The following is a 22,873-nucleotide window of genomic DNA, read 5'->3' as shown; positions in this document are numbered from 1 at the left end:
TCCTTTCCATCCCACCTTCCAGGGAAAGCACCATCCACTTCGCCGACAGGACCTCTGTGACATTGTCATGAGGTCAGAATGAAAGGGGTTTTTGTACAGTGCGTGCAAATGGGATTGTTATGACCAAGCCCTGTATGTTATTTTCCTTGATCTGTTATCAAGATGAGTCCTGGAGCTCTGGCTTTTCACCACCTGATGCAAAGAATTCCAGATGCCTGTCTGAGGGGTGGCCCTGCCTGTTCGTGGGGGGGGCAGCCTTGCCCCAAGAAGTGCTTCCCGTCAGACATGAGAGGCGTGACTACTAAGGCTGTCCTCAGGACTCTTGCAACGTCTTTGGCTGAAAAACATCCACAGGAGAAATGACAAAAGATGTGCACAAAGCACCCATACAACAACTGCGAGTGATGAGCTGGCAGAGCTGAGAGACAGCCAGGTGAAGGCAGAGCTGGGGAATGAACTCGGGGGTCAGGGAACTTAAGGGCACATCCTTGGAGGAGTTAATCAGTCAGTCAATACACAGAGTAATATCAAACAAGGCTGGTTGCATGGAGTTGTGGGGAGCCCCAGGGACACATTATAAAGTACGGAGATGATGACGATAGTAATCAACATTTATTATGTACTTTCTATGTACCAGGCAATCTTTTAACTACTGTTTAGAAATCATTTTTCTATTTTCAACATTAAACTTGTAACAAAGTCAATGCAAACTTAAGTGTATAAAAAGTATATGAGTACATCTTGCCTCAGACATAACCATTGTTTTGAGCTGAGCACTTTACCCACTTAATCTCATTGAAACTTCAGAGAAATCCTACTGGAAATTTAACACCACCCAGTTTGTAAGTAGTGGGGCCAGGATTCAAATCCCAGTCCAGTCAAAGCCAGAGGTGAGTTTCCTCCTGCTCCTCAGTGGAGAGATGGACCCACTTGTGCAGAAAGTTTTAGGGGGAGGTAAGAGCCTTGAATGCCAGCTAAAAGGGTGAGTTTGGGAAACAGGGAAGGTCTGCAGGCTTCCTCCATCTCTTCATGACAGCTTGGAATACTGACTTTTTGAGTTCTGTCTGGGTAACAACCCTGCATGGGTCAGTGTGCTGGCAGGGAATAGACGGTGCATTTGAAATAGATCACTTGTTTAAAAAAAATGAAGAAACGTAAAAAAAGGATCATTTTGGGGGCAGAGTTTAAGGACAGGGATAGGCAGAGCTGTTATCAACCCTGGGCCTGGAGGGACAACAGAAGTAGTTATTGGACCTGAGAGAGGATGGATTTGGGGGGAGAGCTGTGGCTTTCCCTCAGGGAAGTAACTGATCCACAGGGAGCTGAGGAATCAATAGCCAGACCTCGCTCTCCTCCTGTCTCCCAATTTTCTACAGGTGCCTCCTCCAGTCAATCTCTAGCAGAACCAGAAGTGATGGGAGCCCGTTGACATTGTTTGTATGGGTTGATTTCCCAGGACACGGCCGAGTGGACCAAGGTGAGGAAAGTTTCTGGAGGGACAAGGTATCTGGTGCAACCTTCCTCGCCAGCTTGGGCTCAACTTGCTGCTCTCTCCCGGACTCCAGCATCGATGCTCCGATGCACTGATGCCATCGGTGGCCGCCAAGGCCCCTTCTCGATGCAACAGAGAGGCAGGTGACAGTGTTACCGTGGTAGCCTCTTTTCGTCAGAGATTCTGGTCATGCTGTCCTGGCCTCTCAAGTCTAGCTTGGGCCCCCAGAAGACCACCCAGTCTTGGTTCCTTGGGATTCTGAGGTTAGAGGGATGGTGTGTTGGGGGCTCTGGGACTGGAGAGCCAACCGGAGGTTACTGTGGATAAGCTTCTTAGCCAGTGTACCTTCTGTGTCTGATTTAGACAAAAGGGTCCCTAAAATCTCAGCTCTGACTTTCAGAGTTTCTGATTACTCCTAAACCACTGGTATGGCAACAGGAATGAGCTGTTGTGTGGCGTGTGTGTGTGAGCGTGTGTGCTGGGTCACAGTTTGACCTCAGACACATCCCCTGTGCCTCAACCTCGCCCACATCCTCCTCCATCTACCCATCTAGGGGACAGCTCAGGGGCTCACCTGACAGGCACTGTTGAAGGCAGCACTGCATGTGCCCTAAATCCCTCCGTGTCAGATCACTTTCCATGGTCTTGGGCAACCAACTTCCACAGTCTTTGGTGATCTGCTGTGACTGTGGCTCCCTTTTTTCCTTTATTTTCCCCTTAGCTTTGCCAGGCGTGATGCTCCACATTTTACCTTAAATGCACCACTTTCTGCAGCCAGTTCTTGTTAACATTATGTTTTATTAGAGAAATGTTAGAATTGCTCTTTAGTAAGGCTGAGAAATGCAATAAAAGATATATCTATAATCCTACAGCCCTAATGTGACTAGTATTATTTCTGTGAATTGTTTTCTAACTCACGATGACTTACATAGTTGTTTCCATGGCATAACTATCTGATTTTGTTCACCCACATTGTATCATAACTTTTTTTCATGTTTCTATATAGTCTTCACCATTCTTGCAACCTCTTAAAGATAATTGGATATTTGTGACTGGTTTTTGCCATTTATTGTTTGAAATACATTATTATTTTAAAATACTCTGAAATGTTTCTAATGAAGAAAATGAAGAGTCTGCAATCTCACCATCCAGGTAATATGGATTTATATACATTATTATCCAGGGAATTCTTTAAAATACCTTATGAAATAGGAATGCTGATGCTTAAAAGTTAAACCCTACTCATCCTCCATCCTCAACTTTGCTGCCCACAGTTTTCTGCCATGAACAGATTCTGTGCACACAGGCACGCACACACACAGTTGTTCATTTCTAGGGCGCTGGCTGGATCGCACAGCACCACGGCCTGCTCTGCCTTGTGCTTTTCCCACTTGTATCTTGGAGACCTCCTAAAGACCATTTTGTGTTCTCATCTGCTAATCAATATCTATGTCTTAAAAATTACTTTTTCTCCTTATTTAGTGTAGAAAAATTAGGAATTCTAGACAAGTAAAGATATGAAAACGAAATTGCCCGTTTATACCTCCCAGTCATAACAACTCCCAACATTTTGTAAAGAGCCCCTTTTTCTTGTACACGTAACATCATACATATTTTGGACACCTTACTTTGCAGTCCTCCTTTAACTCAGCAGTGCAGTGTGAACCTCTGTCTGGTGTGCACGGTGCTGTTCTGCGTGTGGGCGGACCCCAGCACGCCCTGTCTGTCTGTCCCCTGTGGTTTAAACGCCCGGTCATTTCTACGTTTTAGTGTTATAGTGACATGATGATCATCCTGGTAGCTGAATTATTTAAAGTGACTTTGATTGTGTTTTTTCTTAGTGCACATGTTTATTTAGAAAAAGTAGACTATATATATAAGAAAAAGAATAAAATAGAAATCACTGTAACTTTATCCACCCGGAGATAAATCACTTTTTTTATATATTCCTGTAGTTCTTCCAGATTTTTCAATGAATATATTAATATGCTAGTTCTGTTCGTTAACATTTTTTTAGTTTGAAATATATATTTTTTAAAAAGTTGAGATATAGTTCCCATATAACGCTATTTGTTTCAAGTGTATAACATAATGGCTCAATACATGTATACACTGTGAAGTGACCACCACAGTAAGTCTAGTCAACACCCATCGCCACACATAGTTAGTTTTTTCTTGTGATCTACTCTCTTAACAACTTTCAAATATACCATATGGTATTATTAACTAGAGTCGCCATGCACCAGGATTGGACCAATTTGTACTTCAGCCTCAGTCAAGGTCAGGAGTGTCCACTTTCCTTCTCTATACAAACCCTGTGTGGGGCAATTAAAAATCAATCAACAGTTCCAAATTTGACAAGTAAAAAAAACCAGTATCACATTTAACTTTTCAAGTGCTTAATTTCTAGCAAGATTGAATTTATAAAGTGTGTGCATTTGCCACTTATATTTCTTTTGTAAATTGTTCATGTCTGCTCATTTCTTTATTGGAGTGTTCATCATTTTTTATTCCTTTACAAGAAAACTTTCAATATTTTAATTTTTACAGGCAAATACACATGTCATAAAACTTACTGTTTTTACTATTTTTAAAATAAATTTATTGGTGAGAGAGAGAGAAACATTGGTTTATCATTCCACTTAGTTATTCATTCATGGGTTGCTTCTTATATGTGCCCTGACTGGGGATCAGACCCACTACCTTGGTGTATTGGAACGATGCCCTTTTTTCAGATGCTGGTAGCCACCATTCTACTTTCTGTCTCTATAAATCTGACTATTGTAGGTACCTTATATGCGTGGAATCATACCTTGTCCTTTTGTGTGTGGCTTCTTTCACTTAGCATAATATCCTCAAGGTTCATCCATGTTGTAGCGTGTGCCAGAATTTCCCTCTGAATAAATTTCCACTGGGTGCTGATACCAGATTTTCTTTATTCACTCATCTGTCTGTGGACACTTGGGTTGCTTCCATCCCTCAGCTATTGTGAATAATGCTGCTACGAACATGGATGTATAAATGCCGACATACATTTTTAGAAACTAGTCTGACATTTGCCTTTTAATTTTGCTTGTTGTGTTTTTGTGATGTAGTAAGGTTAAATATTTTTATTTTTAGTCAATCCATTAATTTCTTCTTTATGGCTTCTGCCTTTGATGTCAAGCTTTAAAAAATCTATCTCCACTTTAATATAATGTCAATACTTACCTATATGGTTTTCTAGTCTTTAATATATGCACGCACTTATATTTATAATTCATCTGAAATATATTTTGTGATGTGAAATAGAGACCTTGCTTCCCTCCCATAAATGGTTAACTAATTGTCCCATTATCATTCCCCCACTAATTGGAAACACAGGACACACACACAGACCTTGGGGGATGATTTTGGCCCTTTTATTCTGTTTTCTTGGTCCCCATGTTAATTATTATCTGGGGGAGGCTTAAAGCAAAGATGCTAAAAACAAAAAGCAAAAAACGGAGGCTCAAAGGCAATTGCTAGCCTCCTGCTAGACACTACACTCAGAGGTTGAAGGCAAGCCGACAATCTCCCTCCTCCCTATCTCCTTCCCGCCTTCCTTTTACAGGATGCCTCTGTGTGGGTCACATTCTTCACGACCCTGTTGCGTTCTGTCGCTTCTTTAGTTGGGACATAGTGGCAAGCCCAGGGGAGGATTCTTAGGGTTTATGCAGTCTTGATTTTTGTTGAACACTGGGGAAGGTACCTACGGATATAATGACAAATGTCATTTGGATTCTCTGCACACTTTCCTGGTTCTCCTGGGGATGGCCCACAGTCCCTAGGTAGAAGGTAAGCCCCCAGGTCTTCATATTGGAGCCATGTTCTTTTTCTCTCCGCATAAGTTTCCTCTTGGAAAGGACGTGTGTTGTCCTTTTATTGGAAGCAGGTGAATTGGAAGGGCAACGTGAAGGCAAACGTTTGTGCTTAAGCAACATTTCTAAAACTCAGCTCCTTCAAACCTGGCTTGCCACGCATGGTCCCATGATGCTGCGGGCCAGGCTGGTCTCTGCTAAGCTGCAGAAGTGAACCGATTCCTGGGGTGAAGTGGGTTGAAGTCTTGGGAAGAGCTAGTCCTAGGGCTGGGCAGTGTGCCTGGCCAATGCCTTTCTGTTTCAATTATTGTAGCCTTAAAATATTTTTAATAATCTGTCGAGCACATTAGTATTTATTTTAAGCATCCAGAGTTTAATTTTTATGCATAACTTTCTTGGTAGGTAGAACAGGTGTCATAGGGAGTAAGGCACAGATGGAGCAAGTAGATCGCCTCTGGTCACGGAGCAAGTCCGGTTTCCCTCCCAGTGGAACTTGGAGAACCTGACTCCTCGCCCAGTGCTCCAAAGGCACCGGCTCTTGTGCGCTGCTCCACGAGTGGGTGAGGGAAGAAGGCGGTGAGGGGACAGGGTGTGGTCCTTCCGGCTGCAGCAGAGCAGCGGGGGGACCCAGCCAGGCTCCAGGGACGCGGCGCGAGGCCCACCGGGGCAGTGGGGAGGAGAGCGCGGCTCGAACACATTGCCGGGGCTCCCGGCGCAGTACCTCGTGCCCGCCCCGCCCCGCCCGCCGGTGCCGGCGCCTCACCTCGGACTGCGAGCGCACCCTCGGCTCCGGTCTGCGGCAGCAGGGACAAGGCGGCCGGCCGGCCAGGCATGGCGGGCCGCGGGGCGCCGGGGGAGAAGCGCTGGCAGCTGGTGCGCTGGTGAGTGGGCGCCGGGGGTCGGGGGCTTGGACGGGCGCGGAAAGGAGCGGGGCCATTGGCCCAAAGTTTCTTTTCGAGCTGAGGCTTCGGGGCCGGGTTTAAGGAGAGGCGCCGGGCTGCCTGTTCGCCACCATCCCGCATCCCCGCGCCCGCTCTTCGGGCTCTCCAGGGAAAGAGGCGCTGGCACCCGGGACCCAGTCCTTGACTTCAAGCTTTGGAGGGACTCGGGTGCTCCTTCTACAAGCTAATCGGCAGGACTTCCCTCCTTTCCTCCCCCTCCCCTCCACTTCTCTTTTCTATTTTTACAGTGGGGGTCCCCTGCCTAAACTCCACTCCTGCTGCTCGGGGTCGGGCCAAGGACTTGGGCCTGGAGAAGGCACAACCGCAGCCCTCGGCTCCCCTGTTGAAGGAGACGCCCTCGTCCACCTAAACAGGGACCCCTGGGGGTGGGCACTTTGGGGATGGGGGCTTGGAGAAGGAGGCCTCAGAGGCGAGGGAAGAGGTTTCACTGTGGGGGTCGGGGAAACTGTGGGGGCTGTTTGCCCCGACCCCCACCGCAGCCCGGCCAGGCTGGGAAATCAGAGTCTGCGGGTGTCGGGTTACGGGACTGCTGGCTGAGAGGTTTCAGACGCATCACGCAGCCCAGTCACCTGGGTTGGGCTCCTGTCCCTGGTGTCCGAATGTCGAGGCTGCATCAGCCAGAGACTTGATCTCTGCTGGGCGGGGCCTAGAATGCAGGACAGTCCGCTCAGCTCACCCCGGCCCTGGGAGGCCTCCAGGCGTCCAAGGAGGAAATCTGGCCCGGACCTCTCCCCATCCCACATCATCCCACCCACACCAGGGCCAGGGGACATCTCTGAAGTAGCGTATCAGATACACGTCACCAGGTACATCTGTAGCCCAAATGCAAATAACAACAGCAACATTATCGGCAATGGAGGCTACCAGGGCTTCCCGAGCACTTCCTACTGCTTCCACCATAATCAGGGGCCAGGCGTCGACCCAGTTACTCTTCACGGTGATACTCAGAGGAAGAAGGTATTAGCTAGCACCCCTGTTTTACAGAAGGGGAAACTGAGGCTCAGAGAAGGAAAGGGTTAGTCAAGGTCACCCAGCAAGCAAGTGGTAGCGTCAGAGTTTGAACCCAGGTCTTGCATAACTGATCTTCTGTTCTGCTGCATCCCACCCAGCCTGGCCACACATCCAAGTTTGCTGTCAGAAAGTCCCAGCATGTCAGAGCAGGAGGGGCCATGGGGTTTGGAGCCTGCCCACCCACCCGCATCCTGGGAGGATTCCAAGGATCAAAGTCCAAATATTCAAAATTATTATTTAGCAGTTGAACCACTCTCCAAATGAAGCCCCAGATGCACAAGTCAGATAAAAGTGGAGATAATCTCTTTGAAGGGCTGGCAGGGAACTGGCAGTTACTTAGTGTCCTCTCCCTGAAAAGGAAGTATCACCCCAGGACCCCAGGACTTCCCAGATGAAACGAAGTTTGCTTAGTTTAATTCCTTCCTTCTTCACCTTCGCCGCTTCACGGAGGAGGACACAGGCGGTTTTAAAGGGACAGAGCTTGGGTTTCTGCTCTGACTCTCTCTCTCTACCCTGGTGCTGCCCAGCTGGGCTGGATCTTGGGGTGGACCTGTTGATGCATGAATCATTGTTAGGGTCTCTAATTATGTTTTGGGTCACCTTTCACCCCCAGGTTAAAGCATATTGCTTTGAGAAGGCCCTGAAGATGTGACTTGAGCAGGGAGGCAGCCTGGCAGGGAGCTCTCCTCAGGGCAAGAAACCCTCTGATCCCCACCGCGTGCTCCCAACAGGGCCAGCTTTGGCCCCTTGTTCCAGGATTTCAGATCGAGTCAGTTTGCTCAACTCAAACTGGCTTAAGAGAAAAAGGGAATTTACTGGTTTATAGAACTGAAAACTCCAGTTCTCTCCATGTTTCAGGCACAACTGCATTCAGATGCTCAAATAATATCACCAAATAATAGTCTGCTCTCTCCCTCTACTTCCTTCTGTTCCTCTTTCATTCCCTTGTGGAGGCAAGGTGGCTGTCGATTGCAGGCAGCTCCCCAGATTAGCGACCTTCAACCATGGTGGAAAGATAGCTTTTCTTCTCAGTGGTTCCAGCCAAAGTCTCAGGATGCCATTTCATTGGCATCATTTGGGTCACATGGACATCCCTGAGCCAATCACTGTGGTCAGGGAGATGGACTGCTTAGATTGGCCAGGCTGGGTCCTGTGCCCACCCATGGAGCTGGGCTGGGGTCAGCTCCATCCAAAACCATAGATCTTCCTGGTGGGAGAGGGTGATGAATGGTGGCTTATTGGGCAACAAAAACAGTCATGAAAACCTTTAATAAGGTTAAAAGATAACAGTATTTCCACATAGTAGGTTAAATGTTAATATGGCAAATGTAAGAAGCACTCTTATAAGTAAATTAAAAAAAAAAATACCTCAGACTGAGTGGCTTAAACAACAGAAATTGATTTTCTCATAGTTCTGGAGGCTGGAAGTCCAAGATCAGGGTGCCAGCATGGTTGGGTTCTGGTGAGAACCAGAGGCAGGTTGAAGTTTTCTCTGAGGTTTTGGAGAATTCAAAAGCAAGATATTAAGCTTTATAATAATAGACTTTGAGGGGGAGAGAGCATTCAAGCTATTAATTAGAAAAAAAAGAGATGACTAGATTCACACCATAAGCTGTGGCAGGGCACACTAGTTTTACAGGAAATGAATTCGTGTGCATAGCTATGAAGCTCCTTGGTATTAAAAGTTCTTCAGCTGTTCAGATTGGCTAACCGTATTCACAGTGCATAAGGCCACTGGCACACCTAAGTGGCCACAGAATATGGGGCAAGACGTCAGCGGTTCTCTCATAAAACAAAATGCTTCATATGCTTTTTAAAAGTGAAAACCCAAGGCAGAACCTTTGCTTAAGGTCTAAGTGTGGTAAATTAGCATGTTTGAATTTGTGGGAGAATTGGGATCTTTTAAAAGACATGTCAATAATCTGTTGAACTGTATGCTTTTAAAAAAAGTAGTGGTTTAAAACAACAGTGAGATACCACTGCACACCTTTGGGATGACCAACTCCTGGAACACTGATGACGCCAGGTGTTGGTGAGAATGGGGAGCAACAGGAAGTCTCTAATATTGTTGGTGGGAACGCAAACTGGTACTATCACTTTGGAAGACAGGTTGATGATTTCTTACAAAACTAAATATACTCTTACCATACGACCCTGCAATTATTTACCCAAGGGAGTTAAAAACTTACATCCACACACACACAAAATGGCACATGGATGTTAACAGAATCTTAATTCATAATTGCCCAGCCTTGGAAGCAACCAAGGCATCCTTCAGGAGGTGAATGGACAAGTAAATTAGTGCATCCAAACAATGGAATATTAATCAGCACTAAAAAGAAATGAGCTCTTAAGCTATAAAAAACATGGAGGACCTTAAATGCGTATCGCTAAGTGAAAAAATGCCAATCTGGAAAACCTATGTGCTGTATGATTCCAACTATATGACGTTCTGGATCAGGCAAAACTAAGAAGACTGAAAAGATCAGGGGTTGCCAGGCTTTTGTGTGGCGGTGGGGGGGAGGGGAGTGTGAGGGGAGAGATGAACAGACAGACCACAGAGGATTTTTAGGGCAGTGAAAATATGCAATTATAATGATGGACACATTAAGAAAACCCCGAAAACAAACAGCAACTCATGTCTACTTGTCCTTCCAGAATAGCCCTCTTCCTTCAGACTCTCCTTCTCTAAAACATTAAATTAGAATCTTATTGGGTTCATCAGTTCAAGACATTAAATCGTATGGTTTTCAGCATTCTTACTGACCCTGAGGCCTGTGCTGAGCCCTGCCCAGTTTCTGATGGTTGGCCTTAGAGTCCGGGACAGGGAGCTGACAGCGACTAGGAGCCAAGGCTGTGTGAGTGGTTCAAACACAGTATAGAGCCCTGGCTCAGTCGGTTAGAGCATTGTCCCATACACCAAGGGCGTGGGTTTGATTCCCAGTCAGGGCATTTACAAAAAGCAACCAATGAGTGCATGAATAAGTGGAACGGCATATTGGTGTTTCTCCTTAATAATAATAATAATTAAACAGTATAGAGTGCTCTGGAAGTTTTTTTTTTAACTGGCTGCACAGTATTCCATTGTAAGTTGGACTGTAATTTCTTCTCTTGGCCTCTATTGATGACCTTTTAGGGCATTTTAAATATTTCGATATTACGAACATTGTTGCAGTGAACATCTCTGAACCTGTTGCATGCAAACATGCAGAGAGATAGTGGTTGGATATGGTCTTCAAAATGACGAGGCAGAGAAAAGGCATGAGCACGTTGTAAAAGATGCTGCCAACCTGATGTCCAAAGAAACTGTTCCATTTTCTGTTATCTCTGATGATGTGTGAGGTGCCACTCTCCGCCAATTTGCTCACACTGGGAATTAACAAACGTAAATCTTGGCCAGTCTCACCAGTGAAAAATGGTCTGTCATTGTTTTAATTTTCATTTAGTTACTTGAAGAAAGTTGCATTTTTTAATGTTTCTTGGTTATTTGTGTTTCTATTTTTGTAAACTACTCATTAATTTCCTTTGCCCTTTTTTCCTTATTGGTTTGCTCATTACATATTTGTTTTATATTCATTTGTGAAAGCTCTTTGTTTATCATGGGAATTAGTCTTTTTCATTTTTATTTTTTTAATTATTATTTTTTAATCCTCACGCGAGGATATGTTTATTGATTTTAGAGGGAGAGAAAGGGAGAGAGGAAGACAGAGAGAGAGAGAGAGAGAGAGAGGGAGGGAGAAACATCATTGTGAGAGCGAGACATTGATGGGCCACCTTCCCTATGTGCTCCCCCGCCCCCGCCCTCATCGGGGATCAAACCCACAACCTTTTGGTTCACCAACCAACTGAGCCACCTGGCCAGGACAGTCTTAAAATTTCTTTTTAGTAAATTTTTTATTTCAGAACAGTTTTAGATTTACAGAACAATGAGATGATAGTACAGAGAGTCCCCTATGCCCCACCCCTGTGTCCCCCTTATTCGCATCCTAGAGTATGGTGCATATGTCACATTAATGAGCCAACAGTGTCATATTGTTAACTGAAGTCCACGGCTTATTCAGATTCCTTAGTTTTTCCCTAATGTCTTTTTTTTTTTTTGGTTCTGGGGTCCTATCTGGATTCTGCAACCCATTTACTTGTCATGCCTCCTGAGTATCCTCTCGGCTGTGACAGTTTCTCAGACTTTCCATGGTTTTGGTGACCTTGCCAGTTTGAGGAGTGCTGGTCCTATTTTGTAGAATGTCCCTTAATTGGAATGTTTTTCTCATAATCAGACTGGAACTATGGGTTTGGGGAAGAGGACCACAGGGAGAGAGTGCCACTTTCATCACATCACATCAAAGGTACATGCTGTCAATCTGACTTGTCACCTTGGCTGAGGTGACACTTTGTCATGTTGACCTTGGTCACCTGGCTGAGGTGTCTGTCAGGCTCCTGGAATTCTTCTGGTGAGAGGTTTGTCCCTTTTCCATCATTCATGTATTTTTCAGTCATTTGTTTCAGTACACACTCATGGATATTTATTTATTTTTTATAACAGCATATATCACACAACTCACCTATTTAAAGTGCAAAATTAAATGGTTCATGGTACATCTGCCAAATCGTGCAACCATTAAAAAAAATCGTACTATCACCGTAATCAATTTTAGAACATTTCATCACCCTCAGAAGAAACCCCATGGCCTTTAGCTGTCCTGCTTCTCCACTGCCTTCCTAACCCCCCTCCCCGCAGCCTGAAGCAACCTCTAATCCACTTTCTGTCTCTATGGATCTGCTAATTCTGGACATTTCCTATCGATGGAATCATAGAGTATGTGGTCTTTTGTGACTGGCTTCTTCCACTTAGCATTACGTTGTCAAGGTTCAGGTTTCAGTGACTGCCTGACCTTCCCCAGTATTCAACCTAAAAAACAGGTGCAGCCTGTGAAGGGCCAGACCTTTCTCTCCATGGCGATGGGTTGCATCCTCCTGGCGGTGTCGCCCAGCCCTACACCTAGGACCTGTCTCTATTACAAGCTCCTGCCCTTCCTTTTCTCTCCTCATTCCCTTCAGTGTGTTCCTGCCAATGCCCAGGACTCTGGACTCCTACTCTCTCAAGGAGAATCTGAGAAGCTGGTTTTTGCTAAAGTTTTAATAGCTGATAATTGGTTTCCAAGGCTGACCTTCTGCTGTATTTAATCTTCAATGTACTGGTCAACAGAATTTCAAGGATGTGGCAGGTTAATAAGGGAAATATTTGGGGATGGGAGGTGTTCTGTTTTTCCTTATATTCAATGTGGTCCAATTCAGCAGATACACTTTGTCAATTAAACTGGACTCATTAATGGAGATAATTTGAGCTTCCCAAGGATGTTATGAGTCGATGATCACTCATTGACTGTTGTGATTTCTATGGAAGGTTGGCTTGGTTGGCCAGAGGGCTTCGTGAGGATGTTGCATTGTTTTCAGAGATGATCAGACATAGTTTCACACTCTAGCAGGGAGACAGGCTCATAAATAACTCACAGGCGAGCAGAGAGCAACGTTGTGAACAAGGTTAAGCAAAGCATCTTGGGAACCTTGGAGCCGACCTGGATTCTGGCTGGGGTTTGGGCTTAGTGGGTTGAGCCACTGGGGTAGGGTCGGCAGGTCTGGGGCAGAGATGGAGGGCGAGCAGTTCAGGTCAGAGCACAGGCTGAGTAAAGGCTCCAAGATAAGAAAAGGCAGAGCACATTTCAAGAAGGGCAGGCAGCCAGGGATGCTGGGGTTTTTCTGTGTCAATGTGGAGGGGTGGCATGTAATGGCGGGATAGTCTGGAAGGGAGCAAAGTGGGGGAGGATGTCTCAGGTGAGCAGTTTGGGTGATACTTGATATGCAGTGGGAGGACACTAACCCTCTGGGTCAGGGGAGGAGCTGGACAAGATGGTTCAGAAGAGGGGCTGGTGCGGAGGAAGGAAAGGATGTGTGTGTGGAGCAGACTGGTCAGGAGAAAACTGGATGCCACGGGCAAAAGGTGCAAGAAAGGCAGGCCTCTGCTGCTTCCTGTGTGAGTGACCTTGGACAAATTCATTTCCTTCCCCTGAGTCTCTTCTTCCTCATCTCCAAAATGGGACCCGCAAGTTCCAAGGAGTGTGATGTGAGGCTTAGAGGAAAGAATTTAGGGAGTGGGTTTGTCTGTCACTGGTGGAGCATGTGAGGCCCGTGGACTGGCGAAGGGCTGGGGAGGATGGTGGGGAGGGAAGGTGACAATGATGACCATGTGGCAAAGAGCATCCCTCACATCATCTCATTTAATCCTTGCAATAACCCTTCAAAGTGGCCATTATTGTTACTCCCATTTGACAGATGAGGAATCTGGGGCTCACAATGGAAAAAGCACTCACCTACAGCTAATATGAGTAAGTGGAACCAGGTCAGGGTGCCTGCAAATAGTGGGGGACAGTCCCTTCCACCTGTCTCTGGGAGGGGGGAGGGGAAGGGTGGCCGGGTGCTGGCTGGGGCGAGGAGGTAGAGGTGGTGCTTGTGTCAGGCTGTTTGCACTCCCCTATTGGCAGGGGTGGGTGGTGGGTGTGGAGGGGGTTTGGGTGGGGATGGTTCCTGAGTGGTCATATTCCTCTCTCAGCCTAGGCACCTGTGGGTGCCTTGTGGGGTCAAGGTCTGTCAGCCTGTGAGTGAGGGGTACCACTGTTTGGTCTTGGCTCTTGCTTGTTTGTCCTCATCTGTAAAATAAAGCTGTTGGACTGATAAGTGACCTGTTTTGTTTTTTTTTTTCCTAATGACCTAAGACTCCATGATCAACAGAGTTCTCAAATTAAAAAAACATTGAAAACATATTATACTCCCATAGTTCAAATTCAAAAAGCATTAAAGCAGTTACAATGCTCCCCAGCCACTCAGTTCTCTTCTTCGGAGGCAGTTGGTGTTATTAGTTGCTCCCATGGAGATGGCAAGAGTGAGTCATTCAAGGCTGAGTCCCGAGGAGCCCAAGGACAGGAAAAGGCGTGGAAACCTCATCAGATAGGATGGCATTAGTCAGGGTGGGCTTCCTGGAGGAGCCTAGTTTTGAGCCAGGTTTTGCGAGAGGAGTGTCAATTTGGGGCAAGAAACAGGCCACAGAGGAGGGTCAATTCTCAAATTAAAATCAGGATGGTCCCCCCAATCCTGTCCTTGCGCAGCCACCTGGAACTTGGGAACAACTTTGTGCCTGTCTCCTCCTCACCCGTGTCCAACCCACCACTGGGTCTAGCCAGCACCACCTCCTTAGCTCACTTGAGAGTCCTCCTATTTCACTCCATCTCCAGCGCTGGCCCCCTTCACAAGCCACCACTGTCCCACCTGACACCTGCAACAGCATCTAACCTGGCTGCCTCGCTCTTTTCCACCCAGCAGCCCGGATGATCTCCCCCAAATGCCCATCAGATCGTGTGAAGGAGAGTGAAGGGAAAGGGGCGGGGCGGATGCTCTGATATGGGAGGCCAGGGGAGCAAGGAAAGCCCTCTCTTCTCCAGCAAGCCTGCCCCCGGGGAACCTCCCGCCCCAGCAAGTAGGCTGAGCCCACGGGGCAGTGTCAGGGCATCTTCACGATTCGTTTGCGTAGCAATTTATGCAGTTTGTAACCACACACACACACACACACACACACACAGAGCAAACGTTTGGAATAGGCGATACCTCTCCTGTGTGAAAAGATTCATTGTTAAAAAGTCACTCTCCTGCACTCTCAGTCACCCAGTCCCCCCTTCTCCCCACCCAGATAACTATATTACCTCTTGTGTCTCTAGAGTTTCGTCTATAAAGATAAGAAACTATGAATTTGTACTTTATTCCTGTCCCCTTTTTGGCATAAATTACACATACTGCTCTTTCTGCATCTGATTTTTTTTTATTATCTTAAGAATGTATCTAGGAGAGCACTGCATGAAGCACACAGGAAGGCTCTCATTGGAAGCATGTGTTGTAAAGCAATGGCTGCTCGCTGCCTTACTATACGGATGCACCTACTGATGGGTCCTGTTCCAGCCTTTCGTTGTTATAAACAACACCACAGATCACCTAGTCCACGTGCTAGAGTCTGTAGATTAATTCTCCAAAAGGGGGTCGTCGGGCTACTGGGAAGTGTGATTGTAACTCAGACAGGCATGGTCCGGTTGTCCCACAGAAGGGTTGTACCGCTGATACTCCCACTGGTAACAAAGGGGCCTCTTTGTAGTGATGTTTGTTCTTGTTGTTCCCACAAAACTGTGAACTCCAGGAGGGCTGGGATTAAGTCTCTGGTTCATCATAATAGGCACCCAGTTAAATGTTGAATTAGTTAATGGAGGCACAGTTCTGCCAGCAGGAGGTGGCCAGTAGGAGAGATCCTTCTGTGTTCACCTTGCCCAGCCCAGCTTCCCCCATCCTTGCTGTAGGCTGTCTGTCTGTCTGGAAGGTGGCTGGGACTCTTGAACTGCTGAAGACCTAACTAAGCCTGATATTTGACCCGTGACCCACCCCTCCTTGTCCTGCTGTAAAACCAAGGAGTCTGGTGTCTCATTACTGTAGGGGACTTGGAGAATGGACTCTTATCTGGTGCTTGAATTCCCCTGCCCACCCTCTGCTTACATACCTCCAGTGACAAAGGACTCACTCCTTCCAAGTGCCTCCTTTCAACTTCAGACGATTAACTTTTAAAAAGCTTTTCCAAAAAAGAGCAGCGATCCCTTCCACCGAGAACGTGCTTTTTTCCAAGGAGCCGCAGTTGTGTGGATGCGGGTATACTTTTTACACGGGGACAAGTACTTCCAGCATTTTTACCTGCACGTTCGGAGACAGTCGGGCGCATCGGTCTTTTCAGCAGAACCTGCCTTAGGCACTTAACCTTTCATGGCTCAGGCACCCCAAGACAAAAAAAAATGACCCAAATGAAAGAACAGCTCAAAGTTCCAGAAAAAATACAACTAAGCGATGAAGAGATAGCCATCCTATCAGATGCACAGTTCAAAACACTGGTTATCAAGATGCTCACAGAATTGGTTGAATCTGTTCGAAAACCAGATGAAAAAATGAAGCCTATGCTAAGAGAAACAAAGGAAAATGTACAGGGAACCAATAGTGATGGGAAGGAAACTGGAACTCAAATCAACGGTGTGGACCAGAAGGAAGAAAGAAACATCCAACTAGAAAAGAATGAAGAAACAAGAATTCAAAAAAAATGAGAAGAGGCTTAGGAACCTCCAGGACATCTTTAAACATTCCAACATCCTCATCATAGGGGTACCAGAAGGAGAAGAGGAAGAGCAACACATTGAAAAGTTATTTGAACAAATAATGAAGGAGAACTTTCCCAATCTGGCAAAGGAAATAGACTTCCAGGAAGTCCAGGAAGCTCAGAGAGTCCCAAAGAAGCTGGACCCAAGGAGGAACACACCAAGACACATCATAATTACATTAGCCAAGATTAAAGATAAGGAGAGAATCTTAAAAGCCACAAGAGACAAGGGGACAGTTACCTACAAAGGAGTTCCCATAGGACTGTCAGCTGCTTTCTTAAAAGAAACTTTGCAGGCAAGAAGGGGCAGGAAAGAAGTATTCCAAGTCATGAAAGGCAAGGACCTACATCCAAGATTACTGTATCCAGCAAAGCTATCATTTAGAATGAAAGGGCAGATAAAGTGCTTCCCAGATAAGGCCAAGTTCAAGGAGTTCATCATCACCAAGCCCTTATTATATGAAATGTTGAAGGGATTTATCTAAGAAAAAGAAGATAAAAAATATGAACAGTAAAAATGACAGCAAACTCACAGTTATTAACAACCACACCTAAAACAAAAACAAAAGCAAACAACTAGAACAGGAAAGAATCACAGAAATGGAGATCACATGGAGGGTTATCAGCAGGGGAGTGAGAGGGGAGAGAGGGGGGAAAGGTACAGGGGGAGGTTAAGAATAGTATAGGAAATGTAGAAGCCAAAGAACTTATCTGTATGACCCATGGACATGAACTACAGGGGGGGAATGTGGGTGGGAGGGGGTATGCAGAGCGGAGGGGAATAGAGGGAGGAAAATGGGGCAACTAATAGCATAATCAATAAAATATATTATTTAAAAAAAAAAGTTTTTCCATCGATTGATACCTGCCCTGTGTCGCTTCCTCCTCTTCAGGGAATTTTCACTGTGGCCCTCTGGAACAAGGTCCTCTGGCAGATGAGCAGGGGGTGTCTGGGACAGGTACCTCACATCCATCTTTTAGCGGCAAGCCAGGCCAGTTCCCCAGAAGAGCTCTGCAGCACTCTGCCTCCCTCCCTCCTCACTCTCTCCTGTCCCACAGGTATGTACAGGAAGGGCGTTTCCGCATCGAGGAGAGGACGCTGACAGCCTTCCAGTGGCTCTACAGCCCACAGCACCATCGCATCCTCAGCCGTGCTGACCTTGAGTCTCCCTCCAGGTAAACTGATCTACAGCTCTAAATCTCACTTTTTGGCCAGACTCCAGGCCCCCACAAGTGGCACTTATGCAGCCACATTGGTCCCTAAAGCCACATTGGGGAACACTTGGCCTCATTCGTGGAGAGGCCTCCCCGGGGTTCTGGAAAGAGTTTGTCCAGCCTAGAATGCACTGAATGATCAGAGGCAGCTCACTGCCTCTGCGTTCTTCTCTGTAAAATGGGTAAGACCATATTTTCCCTTCTATGAAGAAGATCACGAGTCTTGAGTGAAGTGATGCCTGCAGAGATTCCCAAATCCAGGAAATCCACCGATTCCTCTTAAAGTAGGAAAATAGCGGCCAGATTTGCTGGGCAGCCCCTGCTTTGACCTGGGTGGAGGCAGTCCCGCCTTTCCTGTGATGGGCTTGGAGATGAGGGCTTTTCCTGGCCTAGATTCCTGTTCCCAGGCTCCTGCCCACTGTTTTTTTTTTTTTTTTTTAATCCTTACCTGAGGATATGTTTATTGATTTTAGAGAGAGGAAGGGACAGAGAGAGAGACAGAGAGACAGAGAGAAAGAGAAACATTGGTGTGAGAGAGAAACATTGATTGGTTGCTTCCCATAGGTGCCATGACCAGGAATCAAACCCCCAACCTTTTGGTGTATGCTTCAACCAACTGAGCCACCCGGCCAGGGCCCTGCCCACTCCCTGTTCATACTGTGGACAGGTGTGACCAGTGTTAGCGGTCCCTACAGAGATCTCTTGGGTGGCCCTGCAGCCGCCACATCACTTCCCAAGGCTTCGGCCAGACCTGATCCTGGACCTTTCTTACCACTTTCCTCTTCAAACTTCTTTGCATTAGATTCTAAATGAGCAGAACTCTTAAAGCCAAGGACGAACAGGTCTCTCCTCCACGGGTGGTGGAAGGGACGAGGATGGACATGATGTCACTGGGGGTGCACCGTGGCACTGTGGGCTGGTCCACCAGAGAGCAGGGACGGTGCTCGTACTGCGGCTCCCTACACTCGCCGCAGGAATGCAGTGGAGATGTGACGGAAGCCTTCACCTCGCCAGACATCTGCCGGGAATCCCAGTTGCCTGAGAGCAGTGCATCTGCTCCCTGTGATCTCACTGATGATTTCAGAAGGTCCAGGAAGCAGGGAGGTGGGTGGATACTCTGGATCCAGCTCTGACCGAAGAGGAAAAAATCATTAGATGGTGATATGGAGATGACAGGAACCCTGGGAAATGTGACTCAGGCCACCTGAGGACACTTGGTGTTTAGGGAACGGGTGCCCTGGACTCCAGAGGTGGACTTCAAATAATGTAGAGAAAAGACAGGTGTTGGAGCAGAAGTTGTGCGTTCCAGCAATAAATGGTTCTTTTCTTCCCATAAAGCCTTGCAGGTGACACAGGAACGTGAGATGGGAGATGGCATGGCCAGGGAGGTTGACGAGTGAGCTGCCATTGGCCGAGTCCTGCTCAGCATGTCTGTGAGTGGCGTGGTGAGGAAGGATGTGGACAGCATGCTGGTGCCACTGCTGATGGCAGGAGCCGCGCACCATCACGACAGTTGAGATGTCAGAATTGGGACCCACACTGCCCTGGGGGCTAGACTCCATGTCCTGTCAGGTGTAGGAGGTGCCATTTAGCAGGGAGAAGGGAGAAGCCCGTTTTGGCCTCTAATCCTGTCTGCGCCTGGGCAGCAGGGTGAGGGATCAGAGCTGCCTGAGGGGCTCCAGTAGACCAGAAGCTTGGGAATGGCCCCATGACTTAGGTTTCAAGAAAATGCTCGCATGTGGAGCTGCAAGAGCTCAGGGCAGAGTCCAGAGTGAGGGCGGGAAGGACCTGCTATTCTATTCTGAGTCTCAGACTTTCAGCAGAATGTTCCTTTGATTTCCGTTCATTTACTGGTGGATGGTAATTGTACACATTTCCTCTGCTACCACTGTGCCAGATGTTACCCTTGAACAGCTGAGCAGATTGCCTTTTGGGGCCATGGACAAGGCTGCTGAAGGGACTCAGACCGTGGGCTGGCCACTCCATCTCCCTTCTTCCTCCGCCTGCTGTGGGTCAGGCCCCAGGGCTACAGTGCCTTTATTTTCAAGGCAGATAAGGACCTGCCTTTATGGGGCACACTTTCTAGTGGGAGAGGCAGACTGTAGCCACATAGACAAGGACATTGCAGAGCGAACTTTTCAAAGTGCGGAAGAAACTAAAACAGGGCACCAAGATAAAGAATGACCAGTGGGTGTGTGGAACTTTGGGAGAGGTGGAAGTTCTCCCTGAGGAAGTGACATTTGAGCTGAGTCCTGAAGGACATGGGGGCAGGGGGCGGGTAGCCCCGTGGAGAAGGTGCTGGTGAAGGGTGTTGAGTGGATGGAGGGGAAAGGGCTCAGGAGATGGGGTGGAAGAGTATCCCTGCAGGAGGAACAGCTAGTACAAGGCCCTAAGCATATTCTAGAAGCAGAACGCCATTGTGGCCAGAGCAGAGTGAGGCCGGCGGACAGACAGAAGCAAGGCCGACTTGCCGGTGATGAAAGGCAAGGCTTTCTAGCACCGAGAGCTGCCTGAGGACAGCGTAGGTAGCGGCCTGAGGGAGTGAGTGTCCCATCACTGGGGCGTGCACCCCGTATTCAGAGGCCGCCCTCCCTGGAGGTTACGCGGAGGAAGATACTTGGGTATCACAAAGGCTGCCTAGAAGGTTCTTCGTCCCTTCAGCCCCTTCAAGTTCATGAGTATCCTTGGTTTGCACGAGGCTGAGAAGATCTGTGTGGACTGAGTGAATGAAAGCTCCAGGCTGCCAGGTCCAAGGCAGGGGCAGTTTCAGGAGTTCTGGCATCCTTGACGCCTCCCGTTTCCAAGTGCAGACAGCATCGTCCCCCCCCCCGCCCCCCCGCCCCCGTCCCACCCTTTTCAGAGCTGGGGATGGCTCTAGAGTGTCTTCAATAGTCCAGGAACCCACGGATGTGCCTGCACCTCGGTTGTCCACTTGCCTCGGGGCTCTGTCCTCCGTGAACTTCCCTGGGCAGGTGGGCCATTCCCGCCTTTCTCCCTCGGGTCCCTTGGGCGCGCCTGCCGCGGCCGCGCCTTTGTTCCCGAGGAGGCGTTCGGTCGCGGCGCTCAGGATCCGCGGTATCCCCCCTCCCATCCCGGGCGTCCTCATCTGCCCCCGTGCCCGCCCTCCCACTCCCTCCCCGGCAGTTGCGCGGCGGCGGCGCTTGGCGAGCATTGTGGGCACCAGCGAGACCAGGGCCGGCCCTGGGCGGCGGTGTCTCCGGGACTGGAGAGCGGGGTGGGCGCGGCCCGCAGTAAGCCCGGCGGCAGCTGGAGGGACCCAGCCTGGGGCCCGGAGCCGACTTGCGGGCGGCTGGCCCTCCAGGTGTGCAGCAGCTGCAGGCGGGAGCAGCTTGGGGCGTGCTGAGCCGCAGCCGGCTGTGCGCGTGTGCGCGCCGCGGTGACGGGGCACGCGCTGGGCGGGCGGCGAGAGCAGCCCGCCGCGGGGGAGGAGGAGGGGGCCTGGGTCCGGATGGAGACGGTGGACGTCGCTGTGGCTGGCGCACAGGCGGAGACGGCCGCCGCGACTGACTGTTGACATTCCGTCCACATCGCGGAGTGAACCTGGGCGCCAGCGTCGCAGGTCAGTAGGTCCAGGGCTGGGTGCGAATCCCATAGTCAGCTTGGAGCAGGACTCGAGTCCCGGGTGTGACTGAACGTGGGATCGGGGTGTATGTTGTGAGTGTAAATGCATGTGTTTGCAAAGAGAAATCCAGTCCGTAGTGGCGTGTGGGAGCTCCGTGCTGCGATTCCACGCAGCGCTTCCGCGTAACGGGCTGTCTGGGAGGTGGGGTGGCTGCCCTCAGAAATGCACCCCGGCGGGGCATTGCGCACGCACGCCGTGTATGGGGGGAGCGTGCCTGAGTGAAATGTTGCTCAGTCCCCGTCAAAGTCTCTGGCTAGAGAAGCTGACTGAGGTGGACGTCAGAGGTGGGTGTTTACAGGTGGTGGTAGAAGGGAAAAGCCGGGAACCTCCGGAGGTCCCTGTGGCGAGGCTGGGTTGTTTTGTCCCCCACTCTTCCCTGCCCAAAGGTCATAAATGCCACCCCATCTTCTTTCCAACTTGTGCCTGTCACAGGGAGGGGAGCCGGGGGGGGGGTGGGATGCTGACTGAGAGGCCTTCGTGGATCTTGGGGCAGGGCCAGCCTCCAGTCCCATGCTCAGTCCTAGGGAGAGCCTGGGTGGGTGGGTGTGGGGGAGCCAGCTGGGGTGGGGTCCAGGGCAGACCTGTGTTCAGGGGATCTCAGAACTGGGTAGAATCCACTTGTCTTTGCCACCGCCAGACGCTGAATGTCTGTCTGGACCTGGGAGCTGGTAGTGGGAACGTCTTGCTTTCTCCTGTTTTCTGTAGCTCCCTCTGCACCCTTCTTAACAAGCTGAAGGGCATTGACATGCAAGTGGGGTTTGGGCTCCGAATGCTGGGTTCTGCCTCTGAGTGGCCTCCGTCAGAGCAGCTTCACAGGGAATAATGGGGTTGTCCCGGGCTGGGCGCCAGGACTCCCTAGTTCTTTTCCTGCTTTGTGACCCTGGGGCTGCTCCTTTAGCCCCACGGGCCTCAGTTTCCCATTGGGGGGCAGGTCCCCTCCCCCGCTTTTCCTGTGGCAGTGAGGAGTGAACAGAAAGCTCACACAGCCGGGGTTGTGAGGGCGCCAGCCGTGGTCTCCCCGGCAAAGTCCCATCTTTGCAACTTGGGCAGGAGTCCAGGGAGGCTCTGCCCTCTCCTCCAAACCGGCCCTGAGTTTTCTGAGTCCAAAGGTGGGTCAGGGTGGGTGGCTGCTAGAGGTGGCCACTCAGGTTTTAAAAAGCTACTTCAAGTCCCCCCTCCCTTCCAAGATGTTGAGGAGTGGGGGTGGGGTGGGGCTTGGGGGGCTTGGTTGGGTCTGCGATGGGGACCGGAGGTGAAGAGCCACAGAAGTTTCTGGCAGAGGCAGATGCTAAACTTGGGTAGGGCCGGGCTCCATCTAGCTGGGACTGCCGCTCAGCCCAGGGTGGTGAAGCAGTTTGGCGGGAGGTGACCTCAGTTCCAGAGAAGAGGACCCTTCTGCTGCAGGCACCCCTACACCTTCTGCTCCCTCTTTCCCACGACCCTGTCTGGATCAAGTGTGGCTGAACCCCGGTGGTTCAGAAT

General features: G+C 49.0%; 1 protein-coding gene across 3 annotated transcripts in view; it reads left to right on the top strand.

The window, feature by feature from the left end:
* The first annotated feature begins 6,147 nt into the window (after nucleotides 1-6,147).
* RAP1GAP2 (RAP1 GTPase activating protein 2) overlaps nucleotides 6,148-22,873 on the top strand; it is a 209,488-nt gene continuing 192,762 nt past the window's right edge. For 2 of the 3 annotated variants that reach the window (XM_053911457.1, XM_053911455.1), the window contains exons 1-2: nucleotides 6,148-6,212; nucleotides 17,593-17,709. In XM_053911457.1, the coding sequence (XP_053767432.1) occupies nucleotides 6,163-6,212; nucleotides 17,593-17,709 (167 nt within the window). In that variant the 5' untranslated portion in view covers nucleotides 6,148-6,162. Of the gene's footprint in view, nucleotides 6,213-17,592; nucleotides 17,710-21,283; nucleotides 21,329-22,873 lie in introns of those variants that run through there. The other variant, XM_045198990.3, reaches the window with a different exon arrangement.

The sequence above is a fragment of the Desmodus rotundus genome, chromosome 9 (genome assembly GCF_022682495.2).
Source record: "Desmodus rotundus isolate HL8 chromosome 9, HLdesRot8A.1, whole genome shotgun sequence".
In the NCBI taxonomy this organism is placed as follows: Eukaryota; Metazoa; Chordata; class Mammalia; order Chiroptera; family Phyllostomidae; genus Desmodus; species Desmodus rotundus.
This window is presented reverse-complemented; position numbering and strand designations above follow the sequence as displayed.